At 40.0% G+C, this 15732-nt stretch overlaps 1 protein-coding gene across 1 annotated transcript; it reads left to right on the top strand.

The window, feature by feature from the left end:
* Positions 1-2830: 2830 nt before the first annotated feature.
* On the top strand, positions 2831-12897 carry LOC124056338 (transketolase-like). The gene is made up of 14 exons (XM_046383683.1): positions 2831-3110; positions 4469-4586; positions 4680-4793; positions 4908-5005; positions 5989-6180; positions 6386-6504; positions 6644-6840; positions 7000-7164; positions 9269-9425; positions 9925-10055; positions 10177-10260; positions 10382-10475; positions 11143-11265; positions 12241-12897. Exons 1-14 carry the CDS (start codon positions 3004-3006, stop codon positions 12426-12428), a joined length of 1887 nt encoding a protein of 628 aa, XP_046239639.1. The 5' UTR covers positions 2831-3003; the 3' UTR covers positions 12429-12897.
* The last annotated feature ends 2835 nt before the right edge of the window (positions 12898-15732 follow it).

The raw sequence follows: 15732 nt of genomic DNA, 5'->3' as shown, positions 1-15732 counted from the left end.
GAGCGACTGGCATTAAAGCAATGTACCAAGATTGGATGTGTGTGTGTGTGTGTGTGTGTGTGTGTGTGTGCGTGCGTGTGTGTGTGACTCTATGCATATGAGTGTGAGAATATTCCTGACTTCATTTGTATATGCACAAATCCACATGTCAGTATGCCTGAGTGCACGTGCACACATGTAGGCCTCTATATGTGCCTGTGTACTGTATAATCTGAATTTGTGCTGCTTCTAAACTCCCATGAATCACTGAAACCCAACAGTGCTGAGTACATTTTTTGTTTACCCGAGTTCTGAATTGTGTTGGAAGAGCCACAAACATGCTCTGTGTTATATTAAGGCATTGTTTCAAAAGTGGTTGCTTTGCTCCTCTTTTTCTGCCAGAGAGATTAAAAATAGAAACATTCATGCACTCTGAATGTACTTTCCCTCCAGGAAGTGTGCAGTTGTGAGTGTGTAACATTGGCTGCATACCATCACGTGGCATCTTCTTCCCAGGCTACCATTGGCTGGCACCTGTGGGGCTCTGTGAAGAAAAGCTTTTCTGACAGGACCCAGGAGCCCAGAGGAGTTGCTGGAAACTGGGAGAAGGACAATGTTGGTGGAACCAGGAGAGCAGGGGGGCATCACCATGGCTTCCAGTGTGGAGGTGTTGGGACTTGACCTCCCAGCTACAACAAAGTGCAGGAATCCACAGACATGATCACCTGGTCACTTGATCAGTTCAATAGGTACAGAGGAAAACAAATGAGGGACAGGGACGATACGATGCCAAGATAGCACGTGTCATGATCATATAACTTCAGCTGGCCTTTAAATTTGTTGTCCTTTTACCTTACTGCCACCAAAAACATTACATTCCACTCACATTTGGTTAGATTCCATCAAGTGGTTCTGTATTCATTGATTTCATGAATAAATTAATTTAAAAAAAACAACAACAAACAACAATTAATACATTTTGGTTGGTATGTTTTTACTTCAGTTATTGGCTAATAAAGCCAATGGAAGTATCCTATATAGCATCTGCTATAGAGGCTGTCATCATGCATTTCTGGGAAGACAGTGTCCTCTTGTGTTTAGTTCTAGGAACTAGCCTGGAATACAAGGACATAAGGGAGCAATGAAACATAGCAAAGATTCCTGCGACACGTGCAGGATTAGATGTCTTGCGGATATTTCCATATAAAGCCTTACTGATCTGCTGAGGCCTTCCATGTGAGTGTCGTGTCAATTGATCTGTTGGAACTACAATAAAAAAAGATAGGCCTAAAATCCTGATTGACATCGGACAATGTGTAATATGTTCATTTAAATTTGCTCACTCATTCCCAACAAGAATGACATTGAACAGTGATTATGATACGACCCCTCTTCATCCAGTGGAAGATTCTGGACTGTACCACATCAGCAGTTGTACACTGAAACAGCTCTATTTCTAATTAATCCTGTCTCCCATAGACAGTGAGTTCCTTATGTCTTCAGTAAATCTACTAAAAGACCTAACAATCTATGAATTTTTCATTTGGCTCAAATTTTGTTGATTCTCTTCAGCTCGCATGTTGGCACAGCAGGTGGCCAGTGGAAACAGGTCAAATGTACCATCAAAGATTATCCTCTAGATGGAGGGCTGACTCTTTTCACAATGATCATCCATGTCAGATGTTTCATGCCCAGATATTTTTTGTGCAAAGGCTGCAAATTAAATACCAAAATGGTAACAAACAGTTTTATTATTTATCAAAACAATTTTAATGATAAATGGATTTTTTTTATTAATGCTTTTAACAATTTTCACAGACTTGGAGTGAACACAAAACCTTAAATTTTGTATTTGGCATTTAATTTGACACAGCGTAATTTGAATAAAATCAAAATATATTGTGGTAAAGGGTAGAAAAGGGTACACATTTACTGTGTATTAGCTGTAGCATAATGCCACTGGTAAGTATTTATCTGCAGCTCTCACAGATAATAGAGTTTAAGTGCTTCAGTGTATTTTCCCTTCAGGTCATTTAGAATAAATTCCACGAGTGAGGTTCAGGCAAGTCTGTGTAGCTGGTCCATGAGGTCTGCAGCAGAGGGTCTCTGGCCTAAAGAACACCATGTCTGAAACAATTTTCATCAGAATGAAAGTTGAGTACCATTACTACAGCATGATGAATGAAGTGGAGAAGTTTATTGTGGTCTTAGTAAAAGCTTGAGTTGGTCTTCCAGTTTTTGTTGAATATGGATTTCTGTTGCCTTTTGTGGATGCTGATTTAATACAAGCAAGTGAAGACTTGAAAAATCAAACTCTCAAATTTGCTCTTTTTTCTGTCACTCACATCATATCATCTGATCATTTTTAAATTTCTACTAAAAATAAATTAGGACATGTTCAAACACAGGCTTTGGAGTATAAATGGATTGTTTGGCGTGAGTGAATAACAAAGAACAATCAACCACCCAGCTCTGAACGATTAGTTTAGACAGTAAAGCCAAAGTGAATCAGGGTGAGAAGCTTGAAATGCCCCCCCACCCCCACAATTATCCAGCCCCTCCTTACACACACACACACACATACACACACACTCTAAGGCACATCTATTACACACCTCCACCATCCCAGTCACACAGTAGCCAATGAAATGAATGCCATTGGATTTTAGCAGTAACTCCTAGCTCACGTCACTGGATTTCCCCTCCTTTCCTCCTCTCTTTGTGTATGTGTGTGTGTGTGGGTCTATGTGAATTGTGTATCTAGTGTGTGCACAGTGTGTCCTTGTGCATCTATGTGTTTGCACGCCTGATAGGATAAATCCAACTTCACCTCCATTCTCGCTCTGTCTTTCTCTCTGCCTCTGTCGCACACACATGCACACACACACACACACACACATATACAGGTGCTGCTTTTTTTGACGACCTTCATTCTCACACACACACATTCAAAACATACAAACTCAACGGAGGATATCAATTGGTCCACTTTTTTGGTGCTAAGGAACTTAACATTTTGCCTTCATGGAGGATTACCACAAACCTGACCAGCAGACAGTGCAGGCGCTGAGGAACATCGCCAACCGCCTCCGAATCAACTCCATCAAGGCAACAACTGCAGCGGGCAGCGGGTGAGTTGCATCCACTGACTCTCAGACATAAGCCTAAAGGCTGCAAATGCAATGCACAATGCAAAAATACAAAATTTGTGCAAAGCATTATGCAAACTTCATATTTCTTTGCAGCACTGAGCAACATGCATGCATGCACAGACACATGCACTCGGGCACAGATGCAAGTGCAGGGACAGAAAGAACAACATGTCCTGTCTTTGTTCTCCTGCTCTGGTCTACTGACTGAATAATTTGAACTTCCACAGTTGCTATTTGCTCATTTGTGTCTTGATTTTTTTTAAATTAAATGAACAAAATAAAAATATCCACACTACAAAATGTGCTTTATTTTGCTTTTTGAATTTTTTTGGTTTATAATTTAAACACCCTTGCAGAATTTCAGTGTGTCCATCAAAAATCTCAAGTGCAGTGCAGTTAAAATTCACCACTGTAAGACACTTTAATCACGGTGGCCATTTAAACTATTTTTTCAGATAGTCAGATTTTGATATTTTGGAAAATGACTGAAAATGCACATGATCTTTTGTGAATTTAGGCTATTTTTTTAAAAAAAATCAAATAATTTCCTTTGTTATCTTTGCAGGATAAATATTGTACTTGATTTCTTACTTTGTGAGGGTAATTTGCCCCCATGCAGTACAATAGGCACAATAGATTGCGGTGCAGTGCTGCGTGTATGTTGCAGACAATGCAGATGTGAGTGTTGCATGGTTGCTTCAAGAGCAGGATTCAGAAATGTTACTGATTTAAAAAAAAAAATCCTGTATATGATGTCTTCTCATATGTTAAAGACTGTTTGTTCATCGCATGGTGTCAATTTGAAAAATTGTGAGGTTTATCATGTTTATCACAGTTCAGTAGTGTCCAACAGACACTGATGGGAAGAGCACTTAAGAATATTCAACACAATGTCTTGATTGTGATTGTGACTTAATCCAACTAATGAAAAATATCTGTGATGAAACACCACATCACTTTTGCATGTCTCCTGTCTGTGTTGAGTGAAATACTGTGTTAAGACTGTGCTGTGGTAAAGCCCATAATCTGCCTTTGGTGTCAGGACACCAAAATTCAAAATACAGAATGTTCAGCTTTTTCTTCTACTCATAAAGGTGTATGTGCCCTATTTCTAGTTACTGTAATTTTACATCTCTGGATTACACTGGCCACATCTACATCTCTGAAATAATGGCATCACATTTTCAGACAGTAATATTGGTTGCCACCTTTAATAATAAACTAAGTGGTGTTTATAATGACCTGATTTTAATGATATGCTCTTAATAATAAATGTGTTCAAAATGGGGCAGGCTTTTCACATTTGTAGTTACTGTGCATTCGTCTCTATTGTGCAGGCACCCAACATCATGCTGCAGTGTGGCAGAAATCATGTCAGTGCTTTTCTTCCATACCATGAGGTACCGCTACGATGACCCGCGCAACTTCAACAATGACCGCTTCATCCTATCCAAGGTGGGAGTGCAGAATTTGACTTTTTCCTTGAATTACTTTAGGTTTTGTAAAATAAAGATAACACAGTGATCATGTTTTTTTTTTCTTCCACAGGGTCACGCTGCTCCGGCTCTGTACTCCATGTGGGTTGAAGCTGGCTGCCTGAAGGAGAGCGAGCTGCTCAGTTTGTGCCACGTTGACTCCACCCTGGAGGGCCACCCAACTCCTGTAGGTTTTCACATATACCGTCCCTCACCCTGGAGACAAAAAAAACCAAAAAGCAAACAAAAAAACACGCCAGCTGTTTTTAATAACACCTCACTGTATGCTGTGCACTTACAGAAGCAGCAGTTTGTGGATGTAGCCACTGGCTCCTTGGGACAGGGTCTTGGTGTGGCCTGTGGAATGGCTTACACTGGGAAATACTTTGACAAGTCCAGGTAATTATGATACATATGGACACACACGAGTCAAGAAGCTGACTCTTGACTGTTGACACTGACTTGACACAATATCAGATTTTCACAACATGTTTATCAGGGCCAAATTAATTCAAGATAACTATATTATCGAGAGTTTTTGTCTCTAAATTAAACTAAAAATATGAGTGTAGAGCGTGTAGAGAGAGTTTGTAACAATACAAAAAAAATACACTTAATGAATAGTGAAAAGGCAATCAGATTAAGAGTTTATTATTATATGTTTGTTAGTAACTCAATATTAATATTTTATCACGGTCATCGTCAGTGCCAGTATATTGTAACACCCCTAATTCACAGTATTATGGTGTGTTGATGAATAAACCTTTTTGATTTGCAGCATCTGACTTCTTTAGAGAGTTCAGTGATTAGGATTTTCCAGATTCTGTGGGCGTGTGCTGCGGCTGCATGCTCTGCTCTCATGATTCTTCTGCTCTAATAATCACAGGCCCGGCAGTCACAATTCAGTTATTTCTACCATCCAAGCAGATTTAATCTCAGGATCAAATTGAGGCATTGCGCTTTCAGCCATAGAGTCGTTCAAGAATCTATTGTTCTAATTTATCATTGCAAATGATTCCATTTCCTTTGCAATGGGGGCACAAAAAAATAAACACTGAAATGAACAACTACATGGGAATTTTTGACGCTTCTGCTAAGATTTGACCCATATGAAGCATTTTATTTATTTTAACAACAATTAATAACACAATAAGACTTTGTGGGAGACCTTTTTCAGAGGCAGGTGTGAAACTCAGCAGCCACGCCTATAAGGGCAAGAAAGGAAGCTTTCATCTTGTCATAGCTGGTTACCGACTCAGCTGTCAGTTAGTGGAAAGAGAATCAATCTGACTGGAAACGTGTCAGAGAACATTTGTGTGAGATTTGCCTGCTTCTTGAAACCACAACGCCCCACCCTCATCTCATTCTGTTCTTCACCTCAGCTATCGTGTCTACTGCCTGCTGGGTGATGGTGAGATGTCGGAGGGGGCTGTCTGGGAGGCCATGTCATTCGCCTCCTACTACCAGCTTGACAACCTGGTGGCCATCATGGACATCAACCGTCTGGGCCAAAGTGACCCTGCACCCCTGCAGCATCATGTAGAGAAATACCAGAAACGCTGTGAAGCTTTTGGGTAAGTGCACTAAACTGAAAAATTATATTTTAGAAGAGGCTTATAGGGTCAGAGCCTTGTATGGAATATTATATAGAAGGTGGTGGTAACTCAAGCAATATATATGTTATGTTTAATGTATACCATCATGGTGTGTGTCCATGCCATCTACTATACGAAGCATACCAAGTCTGTTTTTTTGTGTGGCTTTGATGTATGTGTGTAGCTGGCATGCCATCATTGTGGATGGACACAGCGTGGAGGAGCTTTGCAAGGCCCTGAGCCAGCCACGCCATCAACCCACTGCCATCATTGCAAAAACTATCAAGGGCAAAGGCATTCCAGGTAAATCACGTCTCATCTGTCAATGCTTCACCCTCACTCATGCACATATTACATGCAAAGGCATACAGCATCAATATGTGACCCATCCACCAAACAGTGTTCAAATGTGCCAAATGATCCCATGCTAATTTGGTTTCAGCTGCAGAGGATAAGTTGGGGTGGCATGCCAAACCTCTGCCCAAAGACATGGCTGAGATGGTTATAAAAGATCTGCAGAGCCGCATCATGAGCAACAGCAAGCACCTGTACCCTCCTGCTCCCATAGAGGACTCCCCACCAGTCAGTCTGAGGAACATCAGGATGCCAAGCGCACCCAGCTATAAGGCTGGAGAAAAGGTTTGTCACCTGGACACAAGCACACACTTCATTTTCCATCCTCTTCCTCTGTTTTCAAACACATTCACACAATGTCTGCTCAAACCACAGTGGTAAATTACTGAAGGCTATATAAAGATGAACCAACAAACAATCCAAATGGTCTCTTTTTCTTTACAGATTGCCACACGAAAGGCATATGGGATGGCGCTGGCCAAGCTAGGTCGCTACAATGAACGCGTTGTGGCCCTTGACGGGGACACCAACAACCTCACTTTCTCAGAGATCTTCAAGAATGAGCATCCCAACCGCTTTGTGGAGTGCTACATTGCTCAGCAGAACATGGTATGACCCCACATGAATACAGTTCAATTCAGTTTCTTTGTATAGCGCCAATTCACAACAAAAGTTATCTCATGACACTTTCCAATTCGAGCAGGTCTAGACCAAACTCTTTAATTAAATAGTAACATAGAGAACATTCCCCCTTGAGCAAGCAATCAGAGCAAACCTCGGAGCAGACCCGCCTCAAGGTGGGCGGCCATCTACCTTGACCGGTTAGGTTGAGAGAGAGAGAGAGAGAGAGAGAGAGAGAGAGAGAGAGAGAGAGAGAGCAGGAAAGACAGAGAGAGAGAGAGAGAGAAAGATAGTAAGACAAAAAGAGAGAGGGAGAGGGGGGTGGGGCGTGAGAGAAGGCAAGCAGAGATGAATTGCAGCAGTAATAATACCAGAAGTATTGAAACTGTAGATAAAGATAATGACAATGAAGTACAGAAGGTCCTATGGTGATTATGATAGCAGTATTAATAACAATAATAATGGTAGCAGCTGCTGCAGAGTAGTAATAGAATTAAAATAAATTATGACTAAACAGTAGTAATCGCAGGAAGTTTCAAGCAGGACCGCAGCAAGAGGTCCGACCATGATCCATGGGAGCCTGTGAGGCGAGAAAGCACAAGGACTCCAGGGAAGAAGTTGAGTTAGTGATATCCATTAATGGGACATAAATGTGTGCAGAAGGAGAGGGAGAGGAAGAAAGAGCGATATATAGCTCTTATATATAGCTGCTATAGCCTATAGCAGCATAACTAGAGCCAGCCCGAACTATAAGCTTTATCGAAAAGGAAAGTTTTTAGTCTACTGTTAAACATAGAGAGGGTGTCTGCCTCCTGAACTGAAACCGGAAGCTGGTTCCATAGTTGAGGAGCTTGATAACTTGATAAAGACTCTAGAAACCACAGGTAACCCTGCATCTTGGGAACATAAAACTCTGGTGGGGCAATAGGGAACCATCAACTTTTAAATCTATAGATTATTCTAGTCTATTTCACAAAGCTTGAGAGAATATATTTTGTGAGACATATATTTATGAACAAATTCATCTATATTCTATTTATCTTATTTTTGGTCCAATGCTCTTATATTTTTAGGTTTCTTTTAAAAACACAAACAAATCCTCCATCTCTCTCTTTAATGTGGTGATTGTACTGAGATTTTGCTCAGCTCCAATTAGTTAAGAGTACAACCATACATATCACAGCTGCACATCTGAGTCTGTGTCGTTTAATTATATATGACTGACTATCCATAATGTAAGGACGAGCAAAGACAGGACCCATTTGCCTCCTTATGGCCAGTGTAGCTGCTATTGACACAAGGAGTTAAGTCAAATGCTTATTTTGACACTGCCATTATTTTATCTGATTTTAGATTAATAATTTATCAGACAATAAATCCATGTACCATTATGGTTGCTGCAGCAGCAGCCACCTCCAATGTAGGTCAGGCATGTGAATGATGGTAAGCAGTCGTGACAAGTGTATTCAGAAGTAAAATATTAATCAGTGCAGAGGGAGGGACCATCTGGCTGAATGCATGAGAAAAGTCAAAAGTTGAATGGCAGCGTTTTTGTGCCTAAATATTAGATCAAAACCGATAACCTTTTTAAATAAAGAGACTAACACTATTATAACACATAACTGGTTTGCTGTAAATACAGGTAAATCTACCTTAAATTATTATTTTCTTGGCTTGGATGAAACAGCTGTCAGTTAAAGTGCAGCATGAAAAGAAGTAGTTTTGTTTTCTTTAAGTGTATCTCTACGGATTTATTTGCACTTTCATGAATGCTTAGTTGTTGCTTTTGATAAAGCAAGGAAAATAAGTTGTGGAATTGGGGAGAGTTCTGGTAACAGGACAACGGAAATTATCTCTAAGAGGAGGTATGCCTCTGATTCCATCCATATGGGAAAATAAGCTGCAGAGCTTTATTGAAAACTTTTCTCACTGACTCCCTGCTTACTGTGGTCTTTGATACAAAGAGACTTTCAATATCTGATTTGTGGCACTGATATTTGACTCTCAGTGTGATCTTTTTCGGAACGAGCACATGTGACCCCCGTCTACAGGTTCAAACTGTGTGCTGAGAAACTCTAAATTTCTTTTCCAGGTCAGTGTCGCCATGGGATGTGCTGCCCGTGAGAGGAACGTTGTATTTGCCAGCACTCTTGCTTCCTTTTTCACCCGTGCCTATGACCAGCTCCGCATGGCAGCCATCTCAGAAAGCAACATCAACCTGTGTGGCTCCCACTGTGGCCTGTCCACTGGTGAGTGAACTGTTGTCATTGAGCTTTTCACGCCACAGCCCCTCTTATATATCTTACCCACCCACGCCTTCACAAAATTCACGTTTAGTCCCCTCAAATCAAAGCCAGACATTTCACAACACCCATTTTCTCACACCTTAATGACAGTATTCCTAATGGTAGTAAATATGTAAAACAATGTGTGTGTGTGTTTGTGAGCTTGCAGCAGCTGTTGCAATCCTTTCTCTCTTTCCCTCTAATCCTGTGTTTTCCCTACCATTTACCCCCTTTGGCCTTACAGCTAGTACTCAATCCTCCCCTTTTCTCCCTTCCTGTGTGCCCTGGAAGCTGTCAGCAGGGAACCAGGTGTCCCTGTTGGTGCAGGTACACTGCATGCAAAGTCTGGCTATACGTCCGTCTGTGGATCTGCATGAATTATCTCACCTGACCTATCAACATATTTTGAGGATTTTGTGAATGCCGTATGTAAAAATGTAAACTATAAACACACATATTGCAGGAGAGGAAGGCCCTTCTCTGATGGGCCTAGAGGACGTGGCTATGTTCAGGGCCCTTCCAACAGCTACCATTTTCTATCCCAGTGATGGTGTGTCTACAGAGAAGGCTGTGGAACTGGCTGCAGCCACAAAGGTACATAAAACCTAAATGCAGTGGTATTCTGACTCTTCTACAGTATCTGTGGAACATTTATTTTTTTTTAGCAAAACAGCCAGTTTATTGCCTTCTAATTGTCATATTTCCTTTTATAAAGGGTGTTTGCTACATCCGAACCAGCCGCCAAGACAGCGCCATTATCTATAACAGCAACGAGGACTTCCATGTTGGACAGGCTAAGGTGACAGACTTCTTTGTGCTTGCATAGCTTTGAAGACAGTGTGAGGAAAATAAAAGAGCAGAAAGCTATCACCGTCAACACTGTAACTGGATAGAGAAGATAATACCTGTCCCTTTGCCAGGTGGTGTACCAGAGCAAAGATGACCAGGTGACTGTGGTGGCAGCTGGTGTAACTTTGCATGAGGCCCTGGCTGCAGCTGAACATTTAAAGAAAGGTACGGTTCATTAGACGATGCTTGTCAACATAAGAACAGGATATTTTATTCATCTTAAATTGGCTGAGATAAAACCTATTGTACAGACTGGATTATTCACTGTTACCAATTGTAGTTCTGAGAATATATAGAAAAAACATCATATTATTCATCTTTGAGCACTTTCCCTAGAATTCATCCTGGTCGTTTTCACTGCTTTTGCGTACACATGCAATGCTTGCTTATAGGTGGAAAAATACCTACACCAACATGAGATATAATTTGTGATTTTCACTTTGTCAATGCGATATTTCACATATGGATCGTGGTGATGTTCTTCTAGTCACTGTTTAAAACCAGGATACGTCTAATATCTAAAACATAATATGTATGTATCCTGAGAGGAAGAGTGGAGTTCAGAATTGGCATGGCAATGCACTGAGTAACATCAGTCTTATGTTAATGCTATTTCTCCTCCTCAATCAATCGAGTGATATTAAAAATTTCACCATAAGACATCAGCGCCTCCTGAGTTTCCTTCCATGTTCTGAGTCTGAGGTTTTCCACAACACCAAGGACATCCTGGCCTTTGAACCATTTGATGAATCGCATTTCTCACTTGCGGTTATGTCATTAATAGTACTCAGTCATATGCTGTGTTCTTCAACTGAATTAACTGAATTTCCAGAGCGGATCTCTGTCAGGGTCATTGACCCCTTCACAATCAAACCGCTGGATGTCAAAACCATCATGGACCACACACGAGCCACCAGGGGACGAATCCTCACTGTGGAAGACCACTATTATGAAGGTGGGTTTTGTTAAAATCGCTCACAGTATTCACCTTCTGCATATTGTATGACCACTACCAACCTGGCAGCAACAAGCTTCTCGGCAATGCAGCTGGGCCTCTGCCATTGGTCCATATCCTCTGGTGTGTTGTAGTGGCATGTTTCTATTGGTTCAATGACAGAAACGCAATGTGGTGGCATTTGCTTATTGGCTGAGGGGAGGATGACTGCTATGTCCTCTCATTGCAGACAAGGTATTAGTATTGTGGTGCATTTAGTAAGTGTGAGAGCCAGAGAGGCAGAGTGCTGTCAGATTTCCTTAACTGAGCATGTGCCCACGGGGCTCTCTATGACCTAGATAGCACAGGCAGCCATGCCTCGCGTCTGTTAAGAGAAACAAATGGATGATGGCATGGAATAGACAAAGGGTATTTGGCAACTGTAATCAGTCTGGTGTCAGTGTATCTCATTCATTTTGCATCTGGACCAAGAAGAATAATGACATATTGGTCAAGTGTACATGTTTAGTTGTTTTCTTGTCCTCTCTATTTAAGGCACATATAATCTGCATGTGATGATATCATGCTTATGCACAGACTCATTTTTGCTGTCAATATCATAAGAAAATACTGGACTTTCTATGCTCTTACATTTGTTCGACAGGTTTTAGTTACTCATTTTTTTTCTTGAATTCTTAGTTACGGGTGATTATACATAATTATGAATATTATTTCCCAATTTTACTGCACAATGAGTACTTTTATGTTTTTATTTATAAAGCACATACATTCTTTTTTTTTTTGAGTGAGATGACAACTGCAGGACTTTTACCTGTAGTGGAGCATGTTCAAGTACGGTACTGTTGCTTTTACTTAATGTACAGTTTACAAAAAAAGCTAAACATTAACACTACGTCTTCCACGGCTGGTGTCCGCCATCATCCAAGGAGGATTTGTGTTCCTTTCATGTCTCTCATGTTAATTGTTGTTCCACAGGTGGTCTTGGGGAGGCAGTGTCCTCAGCTATGGTGAATGAGTCTGGCTTCAGTCTGCACCGTCTGGCTGTGTCACACGTCCCTCGCAGTGGCAAACCTCACGAGCTGCTCAAGATTTACGGTATTGACCGTGACGCCATCGCCCAGGCTGTCCGCAAGATGCTCAGCAGCTCAACCAATGCCAAGTAACTTTGTCCCTGCCCCGCCCACCTGTCTGTTCACCTTCCTGGTGAAGACTGTCAGTCAAGTATGTTTTTGATTCACATGACACCCTGATCTTTAAATTCCTTCACTGTGAATGTCCCCAAGTGTGTACTAAAGTAATGTGATTTTGTGCCGTACACTTTGAAGTAGAATTCCACATTTAGCTTTCTTTCATGCATCCATCACATCACACTCAAGGACAGATACACTAATTCAAACTCGCATATCCTATTATCTAAACTCATTGTTCTGTAAACAAAGTAAATGACTTTGTTGTTGGTGGATGCTCACCAAAACAATACATTATTACATGTTCAACATGAGTACTATGTGGTACTCTCATGTGTTTTTTAAATGCTCTTTGATTAACTTCATTCCACTGGAAATTTCTTTATTTTATTCTCTTGATAAACTGGGTGGGGCATATTTTTAAGTAAGTGTTTATCCTGACAACAGAGTCAGAAAGACGCTAAGTGCGTTGTTGTTTGTAGAAGGTAGTGGAGAAAAATTCAAACAAATGTAGGTAGGCCATAAAGAGCAATCGCTCAAAACCACAAATCACATCTTCAGACAATTCAAACTGTTGTGGTTTCAAAAGTTGCATTGTTTCCCTTCAGCACTGCATTTTTTTTATTACTGATTTCAAAGTTACCACCAAACTATACACCTCAATGTTTATTTGTGCTAGCTGTGCAACTGGAACATACCAGCAGTGTGACAATAATGTGGTCAGCCACATCATAATTTTTTACATGAGGTGGAGGGCTGACGGCCCATCGAGTGCTGCAGAATGGAAAACATGGCTGATTGTGATTATGGAAGTAGAGTTACATCTGACTTGTGAACCCAAGAACAAACACTTTCTTTGTTACTTGAAATTTTCTATGTACTTTACTTTCATGTAATAAAGCCCTCTGCATTTGACTTCAGTGGTTCTCTTGTTTTTACACACACACACACAAAAGAAAATGCACTTTAATCCAAACAGTAAATAAGTAAACAATACAAAATCTTGATTAATGACAACATTAATTATTAGGCTATAGAACATCTCTTGCAGCACATATCTGCAATTAAAAATGTATTACTTCTTTACTGTACATCCCTGCGAAAGCTATTACAAATTTCTAACCTGAGAATGACCTGAAGCCCTGATCATAAAATTGTCTGACATCCGTGACATCCTGATAGTATGCAGCATCTCTGAGTCTAAATTTCATTCTCTCAAACACAACTCTGCTCCTTCACATTGTAGTTACCATGATGAATTGCACTGGCAGTAAAATGAGCTTCTCAGTGTTTGTCCCTCTATCACCAGGGGTGTCTTTCTCTCTGCTTCCTGTTTGAAAGAGACCAAATACATTCTTAAGTCAAACAAAAGAATGACTTCCACTTTCAAAGGCATTTAAAGACCCAGAAATCAATCTGTATTAAAGCTACAAAGGCTGTAAGTCGAAGCAATGTAATTTAAATGAGCTCTTGTGAGCCTACGTACCTTAGAGAGCTGTATTTCCGTACTGCTCCTCTAAGAGCAAAGACCATAATTCCACATCCATAAGACAGTGTGTAGACTGGAACAAAATACAACATGGAATCACAAACACAGTGTTTGCTCAAGGTGTTGGCATAGCGCACTTGCTGTACAGTAGTGTGACTTTACCGTGGTACGACCCGAGATTCAAGATGGCAATGAAAAATGCGAAACAAAATCCCCAGAAAACATCTAGAAAGAGTCAGAAAGGTATGTTAGTTTTCATAAAGAACAGGTCTGAAAGTGGATACTGATTCATAACTAGAATTCAACTTGAATTATACCATAGTATGCACTGATGTAATTGAAGCTTGCCAACAATATTACTTCAGTGGGTATTTTTGATATGAAAAGTTCTGAAAACATTATTGATAAATCATGCATAGGCTACAGGACAGGCCTATGCAATCATTAAAAATCACTGCAACACATTTGTTACTGATAAAGAAATATTTAGTTGTGTTTATTAATGTTGTTGTAAATTATCAATCACCAATTGCAATTGCAAACTGTTGTAAATTATCAATCACCAATTGCAATTGCACAAATCATGACTAAATCCCATTTATTAAGCATGTGCACCTCTTTTGTCATAGGGAGGTCCTTCACATCTCCTTGTATGGGCTGGCAGATCTGATAGAAAGCATACAATATGAGCATACAATAATAATAATGCAAATGATCTTTGCACTTCAAAGAAGATAAAAAAAATTGACAGCATCAGCATTAGTTTTGTGTACGTTTGTGCGTGTGAATTTTAAAACAAAGGTCAGCTCACCAGATATTATGCCCACTACCTCAAACACTATGGTGAAGAACACAGCAAGAACCAGTGGAACAGTGAGTGCTGGAAAAACACAAACATGAAGAATCACAGAGAACATGATATAAATTTATATATATGAAACAAAAACAGGCAGGTTTGATCATAAATTAGGTGATAGAAAATGTACATTGTTCCAATAGAGTGTAAATTATTTTGCAATACAATTTAAGAGCCTAAATGATACTGTGTGTCCACTTACGACGAAAGGGCCTGTAAAGTGCTGTTCCACTTCCAAGACCAAAGCATACTGAATAAAAATGGTAATATTTGTCTGAAAAAATCCAGAAGAACAAATTGAAATTGAGCAATACATTCTAAAATAAAGATTAATTTCTTTAGTAGGTGCCACAACCCTCCACCTTTAACACAGACTACATACAGTGTTTGTAAATGTCAAAAATAAGGTCCCCTTCCATGTCCCTGAAACAGAAAACATTATCATGATCTCTTGGGAAAGACAGATCAAGACAAACAACATGAAGTAGACTGTCGGCCTTCAGGGAGAGGGAGACTGAAAGAAAGTCATAGAAAGAATACCAGAGAGAATACATATGAATATTATAACATATAGGTTTAACATTAGCACAGGACCAAGAAAACACACCCACCATTTATGTTCAGCTTCAGGCAAAGTCTACTGGAAAGTGCCAACTCTAGAATAACCAGTCACTGACAAGACAACATGCGTGACCAGATAAAACTTTGTGCAGGTTTTGCTTTCACATTCATATGGTTTTACAATATGCAGTCAGTCTAGCCTGTCGAGGCTCAAAGACAATGAAAAACCTCTGGGTTCAGGATTCCTTACAGGTTTAATCACATATTTAATAGAAGAGTTTGTCAACTAGATGGAATATCTATATATAACCCTTCATGCTTCATGCTTATATATATATATATATATATATATATATATATATATATGTATATAT

The sequence above is a fragment of the Scatophagus argus genome, chromosome 3, assembly GCF_020382885.2.
Source record: "Scatophagus argus isolate fScaArg1 chromosome 3, fScaArg1.pri, whole genome shotgun sequence".
Taxonomy (NCBI): Eukaryota; Metazoa; Chordata; class Actinopteri; family Scatophagidae; genus Scatophagus; species Scatophagus argus.
This window is presented reverse-complemented; position numbering and strand designations above follow the sequence as displayed.